The sequence below is a fragment of the Rhinolophus sinicus genome, chromosome 16, assembly GCF_057876585.1.
Source record: "Rhinolophus sinicus isolate RSI-liver-muscle chromosome 16, RSI-T2T, whole genome shotgun sequence".
NCBI lineage: Eukaryota > Metazoa > Chordata > Mammalia > Chiroptera > Rhinolophidae > Rhinolophus > Rhinolophus sinicus.
Genome location: NC_142516.1, coordinates 35,209,160 through 35,232,656, shown reverse-complemented (window position 1 = coordinate 35,232,656; position 23,497 = coordinate 35,209,160). Strand labels below are relative to the sequence as shown.

At 36.4% G+C, this 23,497-nt stretch overlaps 1 protein-coding gene across 7 annotated transcripts in view; it reads right to left on the bottom strand.

Moving 5' to 3' along the window:
* Nucleotides 1-23,497, bottom strand: part of AGTPBP1 (ATP/GTP binding carboxypeptidase 1) — a 149,934-nt gene that overhangs the window by 95,170 nt on the left and 31,267 nt on the right. For all 7 annotated transcript variants that reach the window (XR_012495819.2, XM_019750135.3, XM_019750132.3 and 4 more), the window contains 6 exons: nucleotides 21,808-21,932; nucleotides 15,860-15,927; nucleotides 12,844-12,907; nucleotides 12,288-12,434; nucleotides 3,849-3,980; nucleotides 1,618-1,711 (listed from right to left, as the gene is read on the bottom strand). Coding sequence is in view for 6 of the 7 variants with exons in the window: in XM_019750135.3 (XP_019605694.3) it covers nucleotides 1,618-1,711; nucleotides 3,849-3,980; nucleotides 12,288-12,434; nucleotides 12,844-12,907; nucleotides 15,860-15,927; nucleotides 21,808-21,932 (630 nt within the window). In the remaining variant the exon portion in view is untranslated. The remainder of the gene's footprint in view (nucleotides 1-1,617; nucleotides 1,712-3,848; nucleotides 3,981-12,287; nucleotides 12,435-12,843; nucleotides 12,908-15,859; nucleotides 15,928-21,807; nucleotides 21,933-23,497) is intronic.

Here is a 23,497-nt window from a genome sequence, read left to right as displayed (position 1 = left end):
TGTCAGTCTCCTCCAAAAACATATGCTGAATTCCTAATCCCCAGCACAGCAGATGTGACCTTATTTGGAAATAGTGTTGTTGCAGATGTAATTAGTTAAGATGAGGTCATATTGGAGTAAGTGGCCCTTAATCCATCATGACTGGTATCCTTGTAAGAAGAGGAAAGACTATTTAAAGACAGACACATGAGGGGAGAACACCATGTGACAATGGAGCCAGAGATTGAAATGTTGTAGCTACAAATCAAGGGAACACCCAAGATTGCCAGCAATCCACCAAAAGCTAGGAGAAACAAGGAAGGATTCTCCCATCCATTCTCCCAATGTTTAAAGGGAACATTAGCCCAGCTGACAAGTTGATTTTGGACTTCAAGCCTCCAGAACTCTGAGACAATGAATTTCTTTTTTTTTTTTTTTAATTTTATTTTATTAAATTTATTGGGGTGACAATTGTTAGTAAAATTACATAGATTTCAGGTGTACAATTCTTCTGCACAGCAAAAGAATTTCTATTATTTTAAACCACCAAATTTACACTCAAAAGGGCACTTTGTCTCAACAGCCCTAGGAAACCAATACAATCACTTAGAAGCAATCACTTGCAACATACGCACAGGATTTTCCCATCTACAGCTAAATCTTCATTCGAATTATAAAAATTTACTTTCAGAAATAGTCTTTCTCTCTGCTGGCAGTTGTTTATAACACATTTGAACCAAATCAAAGGGCTTCTGACAGTTCCTAATCCTTGATGTTTATTCTTCAACACTGGCAAAAGAGGGGTATAAACCCAGTTCTTTCTGACTCCAAAGACCATCATGCTTGTTCCATAGTTCCACTAGATTAAAAAAAATGACGAAGTTTGGTGCAAAGATATCATATAAATGACATCTAAGATTTGCTTCAAAATACCCCCCAAAAAATAAACAAAAGCTTGGAAGGAAATAAATGATGAAAAATGACAGAATGTTTATCAACTGCTGAATATAATAATTAATATAACTAATTCAAGATAATTAATTAGTTTAATATAATATAAAAATTCCATAATAAAAAATATTTTTAAAGAATGACCTCAAATGTGGCTGAAGAAAATACTAAATATAACCAAACTGGAAACTGCTTTTATTTCCTGAAGACCAAAAATGAATATATATAGATATAAATATAGATATAGATAATGTTTCCAAAATAAGAAAAAAGAAAGAGTGACATCATTTTGGCAAAAAAGAAATGTATAAATTTAAAATACATTCAGATAATTGTGAGAATGAAGGAAGTAGTCATCAAAAGACTGCAAAATTGATAAGGGATATAGTAGGCACTCAATGAATGTTTCTGAATGAATGATACTGTATAAGTGGTCTCTTTTTCCTCTTATAGTATCTATGAATGTTCAAAGTCTAAAATTCCATAACACCATATTCCAAAAATTAAAGTTTTCTAATTTTGATATACTTTTGAAGATAAAACTTTATACTAAAGAAAATCTTTATCATAATAAAATCACTAACAACTAAGAAAGGACCCTAGGTACAATTTAACTCAACTGCTAATTGCACAGATCAAGAATAATTAAAGCATATACCTCTATTTACACTCAAAACATTTACTCACTTCATAAGACCTGAATTCTTCTTACTAAATGGTCCAATGATTTTAAACATCAGTTCCACAACTCCATTTTTCCCTAAGGATACTGAATTCACAGCTGGGAGGGGGAGAAAAAGATATAAAATGACTTAAAAACTTCAGTAAGTAAAAATGTATAGAATTGTTGATACATAGCCAAAAACATATACAAATTGTTTAGTACATGGGAACCCAAGTCCCTCATAAAGTCCACTTTAGATACTCACTTGAAAAAAAAATTTTTTTGCTTAATTTTTTTATGAAAAGTTTCAGAGAAATTCTGAAAGAAGTTATATTAAAAAAATATTATTACAAAAAAAAATACTCTTAAGCTGCTCCATTTGCTTCTTCAATAAATTTAGTGAACTCTACTAAATACCATGTCACGGGGATTCTGAGACAAAAACAAACAATGTCTGCCTTGAGAAAACACAGTGTAGGAGACAATGACAGAAACAGTAAACAAACCAATACTAACTAAATTACTTTCCAAATAGCTTAAGAGTTGTAGGCTATTGAGGTTACACCGGTGAGGAGTCCCTAAATCCACAGTGAAACAGGCATTTCTGGAGAAACTGATGCCCTGGGTCAGTCTTTACAAATGAGGAGGAGTTAGCTAGGATAGGAGTTGCAGTAAGAGGTTAATGGACTCTGGAATATCTCTAGAGACAGAAACACAGATAATAGAACAGAGTCAATGAACACCGTGGGTATGAGCAGTTACATCTTGTTAAACATAGTACCAGACAAAAGCATACCAATGGGAAGATAAGCTGGGAAAAGAAGGTCAATTATGAGTGTTAATTCACTGATCTATAGCAAATTGCAAAAGGAACACATCAGATCTACATTTTAAGTACAGGTCAGATCTCACAACATTCTGGGGAAGATGGACTGGAAAGAGACATTAGGAGGCTGTGGTCTAGGTGACAGGTAATGAGGACCTTAAGTAAAGCAACTGTTGTGGGGAAAAAGAGGTAACAACTTCAGAGTTTCACACCCAAGACTCAAACAATTACCTAATCAGAGAACTGTGCCAAACATTTCAACTCTGAACAAACATTATTTAAAGAATTATAAACCAATTACGAGACATCTAGTGGTTAATTCAATAAAATGCTACCAAAAATGTAGCTCCTAAGGTGTTGTATGGTGACTTTAATTTCCTCTGTATCTATTTATTATTCCATTATACCTTTTAAATATCTGTCTGTGCTGCCATCCTTTTTTCTTAACGGGGGTATTCAGTGGTTTATCTGTTTTATTTGTAATCCAATTGTTTTATTTAGTTAGATCAGCTGGGTTATTTTTTTATTATTATAAGGTTTTGGGGTTTTTTTTCTTTACTATTTCATTCTTCTTCTTTCCTTATGTTTATTGCTCTGTTCCTAACTTCTGTGGAAATTCATTCATTTCCTTATGTTCTTTTTAATTATGTGTTAATTATTTAAGTGTTCAAAGCTATTTTCCTCTGAGGACACCTTTAGCGACACTGACAAAGTACAGATATAAATACACACAAACATACATAAAAATTTATACACACACATACATATATGCACACACACACACATCTACCACCTTGATTATCATTTTTTTGCATGAGTTTTTGCAATAACATGTACAATTTTGGGTGTTTTGTTAACCACCCCAATTCCATAGTCAAGGAATAGAAATAAAATCCATAGTTTATGGGGTTGAGAGAGAGAGAGAGAGATTTTATCTGATGCCCTCTCTCAGTGATCCCTCTTCTCTCCAGCTTCCTCACAGGATCCTGTACTATTTATTTATTTTCTGTTCTGCTACTTCCCTGATTATTGCTGAAGATAATTAGCTCTAGGTGACTATGCTACCACATGCCATCCTTCTCAACTTTCATCTCATTTGCGAAAATCCAAACAGACACAGCAGTTTTTCCAGCTGCCAAATACCCTCCTATTCTTCCACATCTTTCCCACAGGCCACCAGCTCCTCCCCCTCACTACAGGCCTTTACCCACTGGGAGAATTAATGAGAATCCTCAAGACTTTGTCAACTCACCCCAGATCACTTTGGTGGTGGTGGTGGTGATGGTGTTAGGAGTTATAAAGAGCCATATTAAGTATCTTTCTTTGTCCACAAATTTTAGAGATTTATGGAGTTAAGGTACTTTCAACTTTTCATTTTCTGTAACTTCAAAACACTGAGTTAACTAAAAACTGCTATGAAATACTCACAGTTTGCCGAATACACTCGTAAAAGCTGAAGACAAGGCAAAACCAAGCGATGATTCTGCAAATTCTGTTTGACCAAATTCAGGGTTATATTCAGAGTTCCATTAATTCTAGCTTTCACTCCAAATTTTTTGTCTGTTTAAAAAAAATAAACAATTTATTCATAGGTAACTTTGAATGAAATGAAGAGGTCATAAAGCAATGAGATATTTAAAACTTGTATTATGAATTCCTATTATCAAATGTAAAGTTGCCCTGAAATATATACAGGTATAATCAATTTCTTGTATGATTCTAAAAATAGTCCTTTGACCTTTTAACATGGCTTGACAGAAAGTACTAAGAGGCAGGAGAGAGGATAGAGCAGAGGGATAGGGGTTAGAGTAGCCCGACACTTAGACTGGCATGACAGGAAGACATGAACTGATCCATTATACATATGTATATGTCTGTCCAGTTCCACATATTCAAAAGAGCACCATCACATGGTTAAGGAGACCTGTAAAGAATTTATGTGTCCACTACCAATATTATTTACTTAATATTAGCAGAATTTTTTTCAGACTTAAATTAATTAATAAATGAGCAACTTACATAGAAAATAATCTAGCAAACACTACCAAATAAATTTCTAGAGGGATCTAATTCTTTTTTTTAATTGTTTTTATTTTTCAATTGCAGTTGCCATTCCATATTATATTAGTTCCAGGTATACAGCATAGTGGTTAGACATTTACATAACTCACAAAGTTAAAGGGATCTAATTCTTAACACAGAAAAGAGAAGAAGGTCTTGATTTTTATCCTCATAAAGAGATTATAATATTAAAAACAACCTGGATAACAAGAATTTAACAATGTTAAGAGTTTAAACAAGTTGGGACTTCCGGAAAAATGGCGGAGTGAGGTGAGCCTCTGTAAAGCTCCCCTGGAATTTACAAAGAATCGAACAACAAAAACTCCACAAAGGACTCCCTGCACAGCACACAGGCAACACGAAGAGGCCCACTACCGACTGAAATCACCTACAGGTGGGAGATTCGCGCGCGCGAGCAGGGGAAGGAGGAAAGTGAGAAGTGAGCGGAGACGCAGCTCCGCGGGCGCAGGACTCAGACCCAGCTCAGTGCGCCGAGCTCGCTGCTTCCCGGAACTACCGCAGCTGCGGGAGATCGGACTGCTAGGACTCCGCCAGGGCTCCACAGGGCTGAGGGGACAGCATATAACACAGCTGAACCCAACGCTCACGGCAGAGACCTCGGAGAAAAGACTCAGGGAAAAAGGCTGAAAACGGTGGTTTAAGCCCGCACTGCCGAGCAGAGAACGGAGCCTTAGGCACTGAGACTAGCCGCCCCCTCCCTCCCCTCCCAGAGCTCGCCCCGCCCCCACCTGCCCGGTGCTAGAAGCGAAACAGTAGCAGTGTCAGATCAAAACAACAGAAAATTTGCTATATTTGAGAACTGTGGCCCACAAACACAAATCCACAGCCCAACTAATTCCAGCAAAGGGAAGAGAGCTGTGGAAGCAGGACCGGCTGTGGTGGTGGTCGCCGCCATTGCTCTGGGCCACCTCTCACAGCTCACCCCGCCCCTGGCCCCACCTATCTGGGCGGATCCCTGCAGGAGTAAACAGAACTGCTGAACAAAAGAAAGACCTCTTCCTATCAACTTGTTGCAGAAGTCACTCCTGTAGATGTCTAGGAAGAGAAATAGTAAACCAGTAATCGCCATGAGTAACCAAGGCAACAAGATAGCTCAGAAAGAAAGTGAAAAATCTCCAGAAAAGGCACTTAAAGATACAGAAATATGTGACTTAAATGACAGAGAATTCAAGGCTGCAGTTCTGAAAAAACTCAACGAGATACAAGAAAACACAGATAGGCAGTTAAATGAACTCAGAAACTCAATTAAAGAACAGTATGAGCATTTTACGAAAGAGATTGAAATTTTAAAAAAGAACCAAATAGAATTTCTGGAGATTAAGAACTCAATAGAAGAAATTAAGAATGAAATAACCAGCTTAGGTAGTAGAGTTGACCAGATGGAGGAAAGAATCAGTGACATCGAAGATAGAAACCTGGAAATGACACAGATAGAAGAAGAAAGAGACTTGAGACTTAAAAGAAATGAAAAAACTCTACAAGAACTTTCTGACTCCATCAGAAAGAGCAATATAAGAATAATGGGCATACCAGAAGGAGAAGAAAGAGAGAAGGGAACAGAGAATATATTCAAACAAATCGTCGATGAGAACTTCCCAAATTTGTGGACAGAACTGGACCCTCGAATCCAAGAAGCAAATAGAACACCTAGTTACCTCAATCCCAACAGGCCTTCTCCAAGGCACATTGTACTGAAGCTGTCTAAAATCAATGACAAAGAAAGAATCCTCAAGGCAGCCAGGGAAAAGAAGACGGTAACTTACAAAGGAAAGCCCATTAGATTATCATCAGATTTTTCAGCAGAAACTCTACAAGCCAGGAGGGAGTGGAACCAAATATTCAAACTATTGAAAGAGAGAAATCATGAGCCAAGAATAATATATCCAGCAAAGATATCCTTTAGATATGAAGGAGGAATAAAGACCTTTCCAGACATACAGAAGCTGAGGGAATTTTCTAATACACGACCTGCACTACAAGAAATACTAAAGGAGGCTATTCGACCACCATCAACAGGGACAATTTGTGGCAACCAAAACTCAAAAAGGGGGAGAATAAAGGCCTGAACCGGAATATGGGAATGGAGAAAGTAAGCGTGCTGAAGAAAATGGAATACTCTAAATATCAAACTTACTTTTACATAAACTTAAGGGTAACCACTCAAAATAAATCCAGAACTGAAATATATACTGAAATAAAAGAAGAAACAGAGGGAAACATCATAGAATACCACCACACAGAAATAATAGACAACAACAAAAAGGCAAAGAAACAATGGAGACACAGCCTTACCAGAAAACTAAAGATAGAATGACAGGAAATCCTCACATATCAATAATCACCCTAAATGTAAATGGACTGAACTCACCAATAAAAAGGCACAGAGTAGCAGATTGGATCAAAAAACTAAACCCAACCATATGCTGTCTCCAAGAGACACATCTCAGCTACAAGGACAAGCATAGACTCAAAGTGAAAGGGTGGAAATTGACACTCCAAGCAAATGGTACCCAGAGAAAATCAGGTGTAGCCATAATGATATCAGATGAAACAGACTTCAAGGTGAAAAAGATAACAAGAGACAAAGATGGACATTTCATAATGGTGAAGGGGACTGTAAAACAAGAAGACATAACAGTCATCAATATTTATGCCCCCAGTCAGGGAGCACCGAAATACACCAAGCAACTACTAACAGAACTAAAGGGAGAAATTGACCAAAACACAATTATACTAGGGGACTTAAATACATCATTGACAGCTATGGATAGATCATCCAAACAGAAAATAAATAACGAAATAGTAGCCCTAAATGACACATTAGATGAAATGGACATAATTGACATTTATAGAGCACTTCATCCTAAAACATCAGACTACACATTCTTTTCTAGTGTACATGGAACATTCTCAAGGATAGACCATATATTGGGACATAAAATCAGTCTCAACAAATTTAAAAAGATTGAAATCATACCATGCATATTCTCTGATCACAAGGCTTTGAAATTGGATATCAACTGTAAAAAGAAAGCGAGAAAAAACACAAATACATGGAGACTAAACAACATACTTTTAAAGAAGGACTGGGTCAAAGAAGAAATTAGAGGAGAGATCAAAAGATACATAGAAACAAATGACAATGAAAATACATCCTACCAAAATTTCTGGGATGCAGCGAAAGCAGTTTTAAGAGGGAAATTTATCTCATTACAGGCCTATCTCAAGAAACAAGAAAATTCCCAAATAAATAACCTCATGTTACACCTTAAAGAACTAGAAAAAGAAGAACAGGTAAAACCCAAGGTCAGCAGAAGAAAGGAAATAACAAAAATTAGAGCAGAAATAAATGAAATAGAGAACAAAAAGACAATAGAAAAAATTAATGTGACAAAGAGCTGGTTCTTTGAGAAGATTAACAAAATTGACAAACCCTTGGCTAGACTTACTAAGATAAAAAGAGAGAAGACACTGATTAACAAAATCAGAAACGTAAAAGGGGAAGTTATCACGGACACAACAGAAATACAAAGGATCATCCAAGAATACTATGAAGGACTATATGCCACCAAATTCAACAACCTAGAAGAAATGGATAAGTTCTTAGAAACATATAGCCTTCCAAGGCTGAACCATGGAGAACTGGAAAATCTAAACAGACCGATCACCAGTAACGAAATTGAATCAGTCATCCAAAACCTTCCCAAAAGCAAAAGTCCGGGACCAGATGGCTTCACTAGTGAATTCTACCAAACCTTCAAAGAGGATCTAATACCAATTCTGCACAAACTCTTCCAAAAAATTGAAGAAGAAACAGTACTCCCCAACTCATTTTATGAGGCCAACATTACCCTGATACCAAAACCTGGTAAGGACAGCACAAAAAAAGAAAACTACAGACCAATATCTCTGATGAATACCGATGCAAAAATCCTAAATAAAATTCAAGCAAATCGAATACAACAATGCATTAAAAAGATTATTCATCACGCCCAAGTGGGGTTCATCCCCGGGGCACAAGGATGGTTCAACATACGCAAATCCATCAATGTGATACATCATATAAACAAAATAAAGGACAAAAATCATATGATTATATCAATTGATGCAGAAAAAGCATTTGACAAGATACAACATCCATTTATGATTAAAACACTTAATAAAATAGGTATAGAAGGAAAATACCTTAACATAATAAAAGCCATATATGACAAGCCCTCTGCTAATCTCATAATTAATGGAGAAAGACTGAAGCCCTTTGCTCTACGTTCAGGAACACGACAGGGATGTCCCCTATCACCTCTGCTTTTCAACATCGTGTTGGAAGTCCTTGCCAGAGCAATCAGGCAAGAGAAAGAAATAAAAGGCATCCAAATTGGGAATGAAGAAGTTAAATTATCACTCTTTGCAGATGACATGATGCTATATACAGAAAACCCTAAAGACTCCACCAAAAAGCTATTAGAAACAATCAACGAATACAGTAAAGTTGCTGGCTACAAAATCAACGCACAAAAGTCCATTGCCTTCCTATATACCAACAATGAAATCTCAGAAAAAGAAATACAAAAAACAATTCCTTTTACAATTGCATCAAAAAGAATAAAATACCTAGGAATAAACTTAACCAAGGATGTGAAAGACCTATATGCTGAAAACTATAAGACTTTTCTGAAAGAAATTGAAGAAGACACAAAGAAATGGAAAGACATTCCGTGCTCATGGATTGGAAGAATCAACATAGTTAAAATGGCCATATTACCCAAAGCAATATACAGATTCAATGCAATCCCCATCAAAATCCCAATGGCATATTTTAAAGAAATAGAACAAAAAATCATCAGATTTGTTTGGAACCACAAAAGACCCCGAATAGCCAAAGCAATCTTAAGAAAAAAAAACAATAATGGAGGTATCACACTTCCTGACTTTGGCTTGTACTACAGGGCCACAATAATCAAAACAGCATGGTATTGGCAGAAAAACAGACATATAGACCAATGGAATAGAATTGAGAACCCAGAAATAAAACCACATAAATATGGACAGATAATTTTTGACAAAGAAGCTAAAAACATACAATGGAGCAAAGACAGCCTCTTCAATAAATGGTGCTGGGAGAATTGGATAGCCACGTGCAAAAGAATGAAACTGGACTGCTATTTGTCACCATGTACCAAAATTAATTCAAAATGGATCAAAGACTTAAGCATAAGACCTGACACAATAAACTGCATAGAAGAAAACATAGGTACTAAACTTATGGACCTTGGGTTCAAAGAGCATTTTATGAATTTGACTCCAAAGGCAATGGAAGTAAAAGCTAAAATAAACGAATGGGACTATATGAAACTTAAAAGCTTCTGCACAGCAAAAGAAACCATTGACAAAATAAAGAGGCCACCAACTGAATGGGAGAAGATTTTTGCAAACAGTGCCTCCGATAAGGGGCTAGTATCCAGAATATACAAGGAACTCATGCAACTCAACAACAAAAAAACAAACAACCCAATTGAAAAATGGGCAGAGGACTTGAAGAGACATTTCTCCAAAGAGGACATACAAATGGCAAATAGACATATGAAAAAATGCTCAACATCACTAATCATCAGAGAAATGCAAATCAAAACCACAATGAGATATCACCTCACCCCAGTCAGAATGGCCATCATCAACAAGACAAATAGTAACAAATGTTGGAGAGGCTGTGGAGAAAAAGGAACACTCATACACTGTTGGTGGGAATGCAGACTGGTGCAGCCGTTATGGAAGGCAGTGTGGAGGTTCCTCAAAAAATTACGAATAGAATTGCCATATGACCCAGCAATCCCTCTCCTGGGTATCTACCCAAAAAATCTGAAAACATTTAGAGATAAAGACACGTGTGCTCCAATGTTCATTGCAGCTTTGTTTACAGTGGCCAAGACATGGAAACAACCAAAATGTTCTTCGATAGATGAATGGATGAAGAAGTTGTGGTATATATACACAATGGAATACTATTCGGCAGTAAGAAAAGATGATATAGGAACATTTGTGACAACATGGATGGATCTTGAGAGTGTAATGCTGAGCAAAATAAGTCAGACAGAAAAAGCTGAGAACCATGTGATTTCACTGATATGTGGTATATAAACCAAAACAACAAAAGAACAAGACAAACAAATGAGAAACAGAAACTCATAGACACAGACAATGGTTTGGTGGTTGCCAGAGGGTAAGGGGGGTGGGGGGTGGGGGGTGGGAGATGAGGGTAAGGGGGATCGAATATATGGTGATGGAAGGAGAACTGACTCTGGGTGATGAACACACAACGGGATTTATAGATGATGTAATACAGAATTGTACACCTGAAATCTATGTAATTTTACTAACAATTGTCACCTCAATAAATTTAATTAAAAAAAAAAAAAAAAAAAGAGAGTTTAAACAAAACAAGTAAGCAGGACCAGCAAGCAAAATTATTTCATCAACAACAAGAATTTTAAGTCAAAAAGAATGAAATAGTCCTGAGGGAGAATTATTCTCCTCTCACAAGAAAAAAGGATAGAAAAATCACTCAAAAAATTACTGCAGTGTCCTCGAATGACAAAAATGGAAAACTAGGACAATAAAGGAAATAGCACAAATTTAAAAGTATTAAAGAAAAGAAAATAAACGAGCTACAACATAAAAGAGACATTAAAGAAATACAAATATAAATTAAATACATCAATGTCTTAATTTAATTTCATGTAAAGCAGAAGAAAGATAATCTGGTTCTAAATAGAGGAAGCATGATATAACAATATTCATCAAGCAAGATTTTCTCATTTTATTCTTCATTTTCAGCAAAAATCTCAGAGGAGAGCCCTTAAATCTCAAACAAAAAGAAAAGAAAAATAACAGACAGCTAACAACATATTTCTTAAATAAGCTTTATATTTGTTTAAGTCTTAAGGCCCCTAAGATACCTGGAAAATTAAAGTTATCTCAGGGATGCTTTAAGACAACTTATTAAAAATAATAAATACTTATACAATACATAAAGATATGCATGAAATATAAATACATAAACTGTATAAACATACATACACATACACACTTTTTAGAATAAGCATTTTAACCAAATACTTCAAAGCTTAAAACGCGTATGTATGCTACAAGGCAATGGCAGAACTCATAAAAATCACTATTCAAAGAATTTAGGAAACCATTTTAATCTTTGTACAGAAAGACAACTATAAACTGAACTTAAGTTCTATTCAAATGATGCCTTTATCTGTTAACATAACCTAAATTAGCTTCCTCCTTTATCTTCTCAATTTGTACTTTTCAATATCTTGCATCGTAATAATCGGCCTTACAATTTTTTACATCTCTTTTGGTCTTCTTAACTAGGCTGTAAGTTTCTTGGGCATTGAGATTGTGCAGTGCAAATATAACTATTAATGAAAAGCAAACACATTTTATCTCCAGTTTCCTCAAAGTATTCCCATCTATTCCCATCTTCTAGCCTCAACAATACCCATGTTATGTGTATCCTTTATACACACACCAAGACATGCTTGGGATTCTGACATCTTTTTCTTCCTTTTTCTACCATATGCAATGGAATTCCTCATGAATTTAGGATCCTCAATTCTTGCACGTCACTAATTAACTATAAATAAAGTCACTCCATGACTAAGACCAAGAAAAAGCAGCAGCATTTTAGATTTTAAAAATTGACCAATTTCAAGGCACACAGAATCCATGTCACAAAGATGGTTCCAGATTAGATAATCACACAAGTGAAGCCCTTACCCTTCGGTCCAATCTTCGCAAGAACAGAATGAATATGTACCATTAGCTCCTCGTTCAGGGGAGAGTCTTTGCTGGCATTCACAAGTAACTGTAACAGTAGCTGTGAACCACCTTTGGCCACTAAGAAACTCGCTCTTCGACCGCCACCTGAAAGAGTTTTCATTTGTTTAAACAGCGAATTCTCAGATATCGCAACTTGTTAGCATTCAAGAAATACTTAAAGTGATGACTTCTGAAATCAAACAAATACCATCAAAATCAAATTCTGTTATATTTCATTTATTTCTATTAGAAAATAGTAGAGAGAGTAAATATAAGTGATGCCAAAATTCTATGTTCAAGGCTCTGAAACACATGGGCTTCAGGGGTAATTTGAGGGATACTGTAAAATACCCAATCAAAGTAACAACAAGTGAGTGTGACATTAGCAGTTTCCAAATCACAATACTCAGAATAGCTTCTATGTGAGTACCAGAAAATTCCCAATAAAATACACATGACACATTGTTGATCACTGTTACAAACATAAATGAGACCAAAGGAAACAAAAACTTACCAGCTGACACCAGCTCAACAAGAATGCTTAAGATATTAAGTGTAGTTTGAAGATCTTTCGTGTTCTGAAATAAATAGTTTATTTGCTTTATTAAACCATTGTAAATCTGTGATTCCCAAACTTTTTCTCTTCCTGTTGGGAATTACCTATCTTTTACAGATGACCTTTCCAATTGCTCTAAGAACAAATATATTCAGGTTTCCACTGTTCTCAGTTATCACGTCACTCTCTTATTCTTGCCCTTAAGAATTTTCGCAAATAATCTGAGCTATTACTTTCTTAGTACCAACATTATGACAAGAGAAAGTAATCTTTCATTTGAATTCATCATCTTCTACTAAATAGATAATACGAATAAATGAAACAAATATAAAAGGCCCTACAATGTATTTACGGTGACTAGTCACCTAGCTCCCATTCTCAGAAGACAACTGTGTTATCAGTTTCTTATGTTTCCAGCCAAAGATAATGTGCACACATAAAAGAAATCCATATAAATACATGTGTATATACAGATTTACTTCTCCACATGGTATTGCCCTACAGATACTATTTTGTACATTAAAATTTTTACGTATGAATAAGTAGTTTCTTCACTCTTTTTAAGGGCTACAGGATATATTCTATTATATTACTAAGCCATTGTTTATGTAACCGTTTACCTACCAATGGGATTTTTAAAAAATCTTTTGCTATTAAAAAGTTGCAACAAAAAACTAAGTACATATATTTACATGGGATCAAATTCCTGGAATTTCTGGGTGAAAGAATATGAGTATTTATTTTGACGGCCATTACTAAACTGGACTTCATGGGGCAATTTATACTTCCACCAGCAATGTAGAATAACTATTTCCCAAAGTCTGGGCAACCAATCTAATATGAGAAAATGTTTAAACATTGTACTTGGTTACATTTCTCTCATTAAAAGTGATGACAGGATGGGGAAAATGAAAATAAAACCCAAAGCAGAATCACTGCCTATTCAAAGAACTGCCTCACCCCCAGAGTAGAGGATTTTACAATGTTTATACAGAGGAATTTCAGAATTGCTGTGTATCAGTAACTTGCATGCATGAGACTCTTATTCTTCCCCTTCCCAAAAGGAAATGAGTGTTGTGTCTGCTTCATCATTTCAGCCCACAGACTGATTGAACCAAAAAGTCCCATCCAGACCAGGTAGAGGACTGTGCATTAACTAGAGACCCTTGGCTTAGTATTGGAGGTCTTAACTGGACCACTGACTCTCTGGGGAAGAATTCAGAAGAATGACAGGGACAGACATTTGTTAAAGAGTGGATTGTGGCAGCAATATTGCTCTGTGTTCAGCAAACTGATGTCATATTCTTCCTAGGTACATAGCCAAACCACATTTTCCAGCCGTTTTGTAATTATGTTTTGTGCCATGTGACTGAGCTCAGGCTACTGGAACCTGAATGGAAGTTGCATTGTTGTTGCTAAGCATTACCCAGACAAGACTGCCATATGTAATTTGCCCCCTCTCAGTTGCCACCTCTGCTGATCTCAATAAATTGTGACATGAGCAAACAGGGAAAAAAAACAAAAAACCCAGTGATGCTCAACTTTCAAATGCAATTTGCTTCTTTCTGGGAACTGTCTGTTCATAACCTTAACACATTTTTCTATTGGGTTGATTTTTTTTCTTACTAATTTGTGGAAGTTCTTTATATGTTACAGAAATTATATGAGAATTTAAACAAAACTATACAAAAAAATATGAAATATTTTTCCTCAGTTTGCCAAATGTCTATGGTGTTTTTTTTCCATGCACTTTTGTTAATATAATTGAATTTATCAATCTTTTCTTCTATAATTCCTGTGGGGTTTTTTTCATACTTAGAAAAGCCTTCCTTGTAAGATTATTTAAAAATGTCTTTCATTACTTCCTCTAGTATTATTATTTTATTTTCCATGTTTAAATATTTGCTTGATATGGAATGTATTTTGGTGTAGGAAGTAAGCATCCAACATTATGCTTTTCTGCATGGCTACCAATTTGTCCCAGCTCTATTTATTAAGTAACCCCTCTATCCAACATTGACCTGAAATGCTACCTTGAATTAAGTAGTACTAAATTCCCATAAGCCTATTAATTTATTTTTGGACTTTCTATTCTAGTGCTCTGATGTCTACTACTATGCGAAATTTATAAACTATTTGAATTACTGAAGTTTTATAATGTTCTCTGATATTTGGAAGGACTAGTCCTTTCTAATTTCTCTTCTTTTTCAGAAATGTCCTTTCTACTCTTGCTTATTATTTTCCCATTGAACTATAGAAACAAAACTGTTGGTATTTTTATTGCGATTGCTTTAAACGGACAGATCAATTTAGAATAAATAACAGCTTTATGTCATTTTTCATAGGAAGCAATTCCTATTAAAAAAAAAAATCATGAACTCACACTCTGTTCTTTCTTTTCCAGCTCTGTCGAGATATAATTGGACATGTAACATTGTGTAAATTTGAGGTGTACAATGGTACTCACTCCCTATCTTAACATTGCACTGAATAAAATATAAAATCCTGATTCTGAATATATCTTGCTGATCCACCCAAAACTTTTACACTGGCACAAATATTTAAATATTATCAATGTAATATAGTTATTCAACCAATATATGTAATAAACTAAATCAGGAATATATATCAGCTAACATAATACAATAAATGAGAATTTCTAGTACCAATCATTTATTTTAAGCTAAAGATTATTTCCTAAGCTAATACTTTAATTTCTATTATCAACTAGAATGGCCTGTTAAGGTTTAAAATACGATTACCATTATAATCATAGGGAAATATATAATACTTAGAGGTTTACCTAATATATATTAGAATGTTTATACCACCATTCCAAATGTTAATTTAAAACATAAAACAAATTTCCATTCATTGGCTTTACATCTAGGATAAAAGTTTTATACTTCATTTATTCTTTTTTCTTCAGTACTGGTTGGTATCAATAGGTACAAAAAGTCTGTCAGTGATTTACCTCTAATGTTGACAGCAGAACTTCCATTCCTGTAGAACCTTTGGCTGTCATTTCTTTCCTTGTTTTTTCTGAAAAGTAGAAAAAAATTTTCTTCTAAAACATGAAAGAAAAAAATTACAAATGGTTTTATTATATAGCTAATGTAGAATCAACAAGTCTCCATTGGTTCAGTAAACATTTTAAATTGTTTCTTAGATGTTCCTCCCTGATGTTGCTAATTCTAGTCTCTGAGGACTTCCAGATATCAGTTTGTGAGACTTCCTTGCACTTCATCACAGCTCCTATCGTGGACTAAGTGAACCCTTGTCAGTCCTTCTAAAATCTTAAATCATTAACATAGTACAGGTACCAAACTGGAAAAGAGGTAGAAATGGTAATGGTAGGCCTCTTTATCATCTTTATGACTAGAACTAGAAAACATTTTATCAAAATTGGTGAAAACAGAAACCTGGTACCATTTTTCAATGTTTTCATTGAATTAATACTATTTTAGAGTTACTTCTGCAAGAGTCTGCAGACCAGATCAGCCAAATGATTCTTTTAATCTCACTGGGATGGAAAAAAAATAGTACACATTATTTCTATTATTTAAAGGTTTCTAGAGCTTCCTCACAATTCTCCTTTAATTAACAAGTGAAGAGAGGGGAGCATTTCAGATCTTGCTCCTGGCATGTCGTCAGTTTTGGATCAAACTCATAAAAATTCTCTACAGGTTTGGACGTTTCTTATATTGGCATTTATTTGGCATAGTCGGCAGGATTCCTAAGAAGTCCACCCTGGGCCACCCTGTAGACCCAGACCCGGAGCTTGGTACAAGGAAGGGCCCATTGTGTCCCACCAGCTCCCCACTTTACATTGGGTAAACTTGAGTACGTCTTCTCTCAGAATTCTGGGCCTCCTTGCTTTAAATAGCAGGCCATGACTTTATTTGACCTGTTTTTAGAAAATCCTCAAGGTGGATAAGGGTTGAGATAATCCAGAAAAAAATAAAAATAGGCTGATGCTCTTAATTCCAGCTTTTAATTGCATTTCTTACTGAGAGTCTAAACAAAATCTTTATTGCTTAAATGAGAGACTGAACTCTCTTTCAGGTCTGAAAGAAAAAGGACACTTGCTTCCCCAACCCAAATACCCAATAGGGTGACGACAGTTGTTGCAAATCCCTGAATCCGGAGTGGAAAGATAAGTGCCACCAGGCATCAAGTGCAGTAATGCAGCCAATCCCAGAGAAGCTGGTGGGAGCCTGAAGGGGTGGGGGTGAGGGCAGGGTGCTCTAAAATGGGTTCACTGAGAGAGGGTGTGGGGGGGTGAGCCTTGGAAAGTGTTGTGGTTCTGGTGGCATCCAGGAAGCTCTCACTGGCTCTTGCTCAGGTATTCTTAGGTGACTAAGAATCTTTGTGGGGTTGCCTCAGGAAAAATTTCCTCTAGGGTGTGAAGCAGTCCTATAGGGATATTCACTGCCTTTGGCTCATCTGGACACACGCACATAAAAGCTAGTTTTCCCTGAAAGTTTGCTCAGATGCTACAGATCTCAAAATTAACAAGGGAAATCGTGCCTCCCAGGCCAACAAGCCCCAGGCCAACAAGCCCCAGGACAGTCAGTTTCCCATTATTACTATAATGGCCAAGATGAGGATCCTTTGATACTTCTAAATTAATTTTTGCATGCACAATTATAAAAAGTTGGCTATAAAATTAGGCAAAATGAATGGAAAGCATTCATTAAAGTCACCACTTAATTGGTGACTTGAAGTTTCAAAAGAGGATTTAGATAAATGGATCAACCTATGATGTCACTGAAGTGTCAATCCAATTCCTTGAGGTATGAAAAAATGGCTGTCCTAATTTTAAAAGTGGGAAGGTCATTTGGAATTTAACTTGTCAAGGACAGATGAAAATTGTAAATGCCTCCCAAACAAAATTTGGATCCAACTGTTCTTTTACAAACTAGTGAGTTTTTCTTGTGGCTTAAAGGTCTCTGTTTCTGTCTATGTGTATCCATGTATGTATGAAACGAACTCAAATGTTTTCCAAATTCACATAATCTAAGATTAATCCTTAGTAAATAAAAGCTAGCTTAAGTTTGTTGGTTTAAGTAAAATAGACATGTCTTTATTTTACATGAATTTTATAAAAATAAGTCCAGGTTAATAATTGACTTTGATGATGTCTACGAAACGTGTTTCTAAAGGTTATAAAATATCTTCATAAATCTGCCAAGCTAAAAAATGCTAACTGCTGGGCTGGCCCGGTGGCTCCGTGTTCCTAACTCTGAAGGCTGCCGGTTCGGTTCGATTCGATTCCCACATGAGCCAGTGGGCTCTCAAACACAAGGTTGCCAGTTCAACTCCTCAAGTCCCGCAAGGGATGGTGGGCAGTGCCCCCTGCAACTAAGATTGAACATGGCACCTTGAGCTGAGCTGCCGCTGAGCTCCCAGATGGCTCAGTTGGTTGGAGCACGTCCTCTCAACCACAAGGTTACTGGTTCGACTCCCGCAAGGAATTGTGGGCTGCACCCCCTGCAACTAGCAACGCAACTGGACCTGGAGCTGAGCTGCACCCTCCACAACTAAGACTGAAAGGTCAACACGTTGAAGCTGAACAGCACCCTCCACAACTAAGATTGAATGAAAGGCCAACAACTTGACTTGGAAAAAAGTCCTGGAAGTACACACTGTTCCCCAATAAAGTCCTGTTCCCCTTCCCCAATAAAATCTTAAAAAAAAAATGCTAACTGCTTACTTCTTAATTTTCATTAGAAATTGAGGTTTTAAGGGTTAAAAATCTCAATATATGTAGGAATAACTTTGGGGTGTTCCAGAAGGGCCCTAAACACCTCAAAAGATTTAGCCTTTTATAGTTAAATTGCACAGGAAAAGTGATTTAAAAAAAAAAAAAAGAATAGTCGGTACTATGGGAAACCCAACACAGCCACTTGATTCTTCCCTGCTCCCTGGCTCCCCATTTTTCAGTTTTTACATTCTTTCATGCATCATAGTGCATTTAGCTGGACTTAAATTAGATGAAAAAACTTATGAGCTGACGTTATTGAAAGGAGAGATCTTACACTATTGCCAAGATTTGAAAGTCACTTCAAGAAAATGCCAAACTGGTAACTGCTTCTTTTCACAGCCAGCTCCAAGGAGACAAAATACTTTCGATTTTTTTTTTGGAAGGACATCAAACAAAAGACACTCTCCAACCTTGTTGGAAAGGACCTCATCAGGTGCCTGATGGCAAATGGACATCCACCCGTGTCTCTGACACTCGCTTCCACCTACGGACATCAAAGACTCCTCTAGGATGAGAAGCCGCTGTCATCAGAGTTATCCCAAGACACTGACAAGGCCTGTAATCCTACGGATTGATTTTGAACTCAGAATCCATTTTGTTTGACTGTCTTTACTTGTCTGCTAATGATATTAGTCATAATAATAGTTATTCTTTGGGTTTTTCCATATAGTCCAATTGTTTATGATTACTGAACATACAGAATTTAGGTTCTCTTGATCTTTGGTATTACGAACAATGCTAAAATAAACATCACCAAACATTCTTCTCTATATTGACATTTTATTTCATTACATTTCTTAGAGTGAAAATGCTAAGTCAAATAACAGGTGCACTTTAAATTTTAATAAATATTGCCAGAAACTTTTCTCTGAAGTTTGTAATAAATATTGTACCACCAACAGTGTACGAGAATACCCTACTTTCAATGCTCTCAACAACACTGGATATTGTAATTCTCTAATTTCTGCCAATCTAACTAGTGAAAAATATCTTTATTTTCATTAGTAATTCTTAACTTTTAAGGAAGAGCCTTTTTATATGTTTGCTGGTTATATGCATTTCTTCTTCCTTGAACTATAAATTCCTTATCTTTCTCTCCCAAATGGACAGCAGATTGGATTATTTTCTAAATGATGATGGGAAAATCTTTCACTACTAACCTACACTGTGTTGACTGGTTAATCCAAGGTACTATTAATAGTCATTGTATTACACAACCCGAGGGGACAATATTCAGGGGTTAGTCCCCCAGTGGTGGGTTGCAGAGTGGTGAGAGGGGCAGTCTCTGGCAGTGGTACAGTTAGGGGCATTTTCAGTGGTAATGTTGGAGTAGGGGCTTCCAGGCTGTGGTGGGAAGAGTCTACAGTGGTGGGAGCAGTGTACACAAGTGTTATCTATAGGTGTGGGGAATTTGCTTTGTTTTGGTTGCTTTTTGTTGCTAACACAATGCCTATATTCAGTGTCACCGAATATACTTGGTGTATCTATCTATCTTTGCAATAATACAATGAACATCCTGTACATCCACCAACATCGATAAGTATATTTCCAAAGGTTAGATTCCAGGACAGTGACTTTCTGAAATGAGCAGGTATTTAGATTTTGCTAGAAACAAATGCAACCTATTAGAGACTTCCCCTGTGTATGGGGGTGTGCTATCAACTACCCCCCAGACACAGAGGGTGTATAGGAGGAAGTTACGAAAATAAATTAAGAGTCTGTGACCATGAAGAAAGATTAACAGATACTGAGCTCCTGAACAGTAAATGCCTGCTAACCATCCTACTTCAATGACCTGAACCTCTAGAATAATGAAATAAAAAATTAATTAAAATATTAATTGTGAATTGTCTGGATCTTAATTTTAACAGAATGCCTTCAGTGTCACTATTAAACATTAAGGTAGCTGCTGGTTTACCCTTATTTAAAAAAAGAAAAATCAGGTGTGTTTTTTTTTTTTTAAATCAAGTACAGGTTTTGGAATCTTAAGTTCTTTTTTTAACATCCATTGAGATAATCACAAGGATTTTATTTGACCTGTTCAAATGTTATACTGATATATTTCCTAGTATTAAATCATTTTACATTCCTGCAATAAGTGCTCTTTCGCAATAATATTCATTTTTTAATGTATAATTAGATTTAATTCACTAATGTTTTAATTGGGATTTTTCACATTTATGTTCCCAAATGCAAAGTCAATACTTTTCTTCTCTTGTACTCTGTCAAGATTTTCACACCAATTCAGTTGCACAGGTTTCCTTCCTATAATAGGGGTATCATTTATTGAACATTTTTTTAAAAAATTTTATTGGGGAATATTGGGGAACAGAGTGTTTTTCCAGGACCCATCAGCTCCAAGTCAAGTTCCTGTCCTTCAATCTAGTTGTGGAAGGCGCAGCTCAGCTCCAAGTCCAGTAGCCATTTTCAATCTAGTTGCAGGGGGCGCAGCCCACCCTCCCATGCAGGAATTGAACACACAACCTTGTTGTTAAGAGCTCGCCCTCTAACCAACTGAGCCATTCGGCCCCCCACCAGCAGCTCAACAGCAGCTCGTTGTCTTTAATCTAGTTGTGGAGGGCGTAGCTCACTGGCCCATGTGGGAATCGAACAGGCAACCCTGTTGTTCAAAGCTCGCGCTCTAACCAACTGATCACATCCAGCTGTCCCTACTGAACATTTTTAACATTCTTTTTACGTACTTCTCATGTAAATCTTATAACCACATAATCTTTCTTATCTTTATTTCAGAGATGGTGCAGCTAAGTCCTAGAGATTCAAAACTTCACTAAGGTCACCTAGCCATTGAATGACAGAGCCGGCATTTCAGAGTGGGTACCACACTTATAACCAAAGCTCTATGCTACCTGACATTTTTTTTATCAACATTCTATAACAAGTAGCATTGGAATTAGGTACTGTTTGAAAATTGGGGACGGGGCAGGGGGAAATTCATACATAAGTAAAGTTACAATCAATTTTTAGAAATAATGTGTTGAAGATCAATTTCTTCCACAGTAATTCCATTTTCTACATCTTGAGTCTATTTGAGAAAGTTAGATTTTTCTAGAAAATCATCTATCAAAAGTTTGAAATTCTTAGCATCTTGTTTTAATGTTAAAAAAGCATTCCCAAAACAAGAAATTAAAGCTTACCTTGACTTTGAGCCAGATGAAGAATTTTTGATGTAACATATCTGGCAGTATCTGATTCTGTAGATTCAGTATTGATCTTCTCCAGCTGAGCCAAGAGTCCAACAATCCGAGAATTATTGGTAAGGCTAAAAATAAAAAGAATGTTATTTTAAATTAGGGTACATTCTACATCAATTGTAAATACAATACTATAAAGATCACTGTTAAAGAAAAATCTCTACCCTTCTAAAAACATGAAACATTTATAAACATCACATTTCCTTATTGCCTTTTACAGCTTAACATTGCTAAAATTCTATTGATTTAAGTGAGAAACACATTCTATTTCAGAAAACCACAAATGTGCATTTAACCCCCTCCATCAATCTTACATCACACCCTGGAAGTTCACCGTCCCATTTTTCCAAGAGGATTTTTTACACTTTCTCTGTTTTCCTCAAAACTATCCCTCCCTTTCACCCCATTCCATTCTCAGTTAGTACCATACTTCGTAACTGCTATAAAAATCAAACAAGCACACACTCATCTTCCCACCACATCCTTACACCTATCTGATTCTCTACCCACATTCTTTCTTCCTTGTTCCCATTCATTATATATTTGCACATTTGGTACTGTTCTAGGTGTTGCCAACAATACAACAAAAATTCCTGACCCTCATAGAGTGAACATTCTATTGATGACATATTAAATACGTAAGTAATTATATAGTATTAAGGTGGTGGGAAGTACTATGGAGAAAAAAGCAAGTTTGGAGGAATAAAAGGTGCGGGGGAAGGTACAATTTTAGAGTGGTTAGGGAAAAAAACCTCATCGAAAGGATACTATTTAGGAAAAGGCCTGAAAGAAGTAATACAGTGAGCTGTGCAGATACCTGCAGAAAGAACTGTCTAGTAAGAAAGAGTCATAAGCACCAAGACGCCAAGGCAGGAGCATACCTGCTGTATTCAATTAAAAGTGAGGTGGCCGGTGTGGCTGGAGCAGACTTAAAGGAGAACAACAGCAAGCCATGAGGTCAGAGCTGGGGGTCGGGCAGGAGAGAATGTGGTTATTTAGAGCCTTGTAGGCCACTGAAACAATGTCGGCTTTTACTCCAAGTAAAAAGTGGGAAGGTTTTGAGCAGAAGAGTAATGTGCTCTCTGACTTGCCTTTAAAAGGCTTTCTTTGGTTCGTATGTTGAGACTCAAATAACAATCCCTCTACTTGTATACTTGACCACAGCCCTTCCTGAATTCTCTCAATGTACTTGCTCCATCAATCAATCTTTCTCTGATTCACTATCTGTCTCTCCTTTTCAACTGGATCATACCCACTGGAACACAACTATGATCTAGGCGCTTCCACTAGCTACCACCCCATTTCTCCACTACTCCATGAATGAGATGTCTGTATTTGCTCTCTCCATTTCCTCACAGAATATTGAATTCTTCAAACTACTAGTTTGCCTTCTATACCCTGAGGTCTCCCCAAAAACCGCCCACTGTTTTCATTATACTCAGTATCTCAGTGCTACCCAAATCAGAGAGCTCCCTCTTTCTACAAACACTTTCTTCTTTGAGCTTCAATGACTCCATACTTTCCTGATTGTCTTCCTATCACCACTTCTTTTAGATCTCTATTGGCTCTTCCTCTGACACACCTCTAGATATGGAAGTCTCCCCTGACATCTCTATCCCCAGCCCTCTTCTCT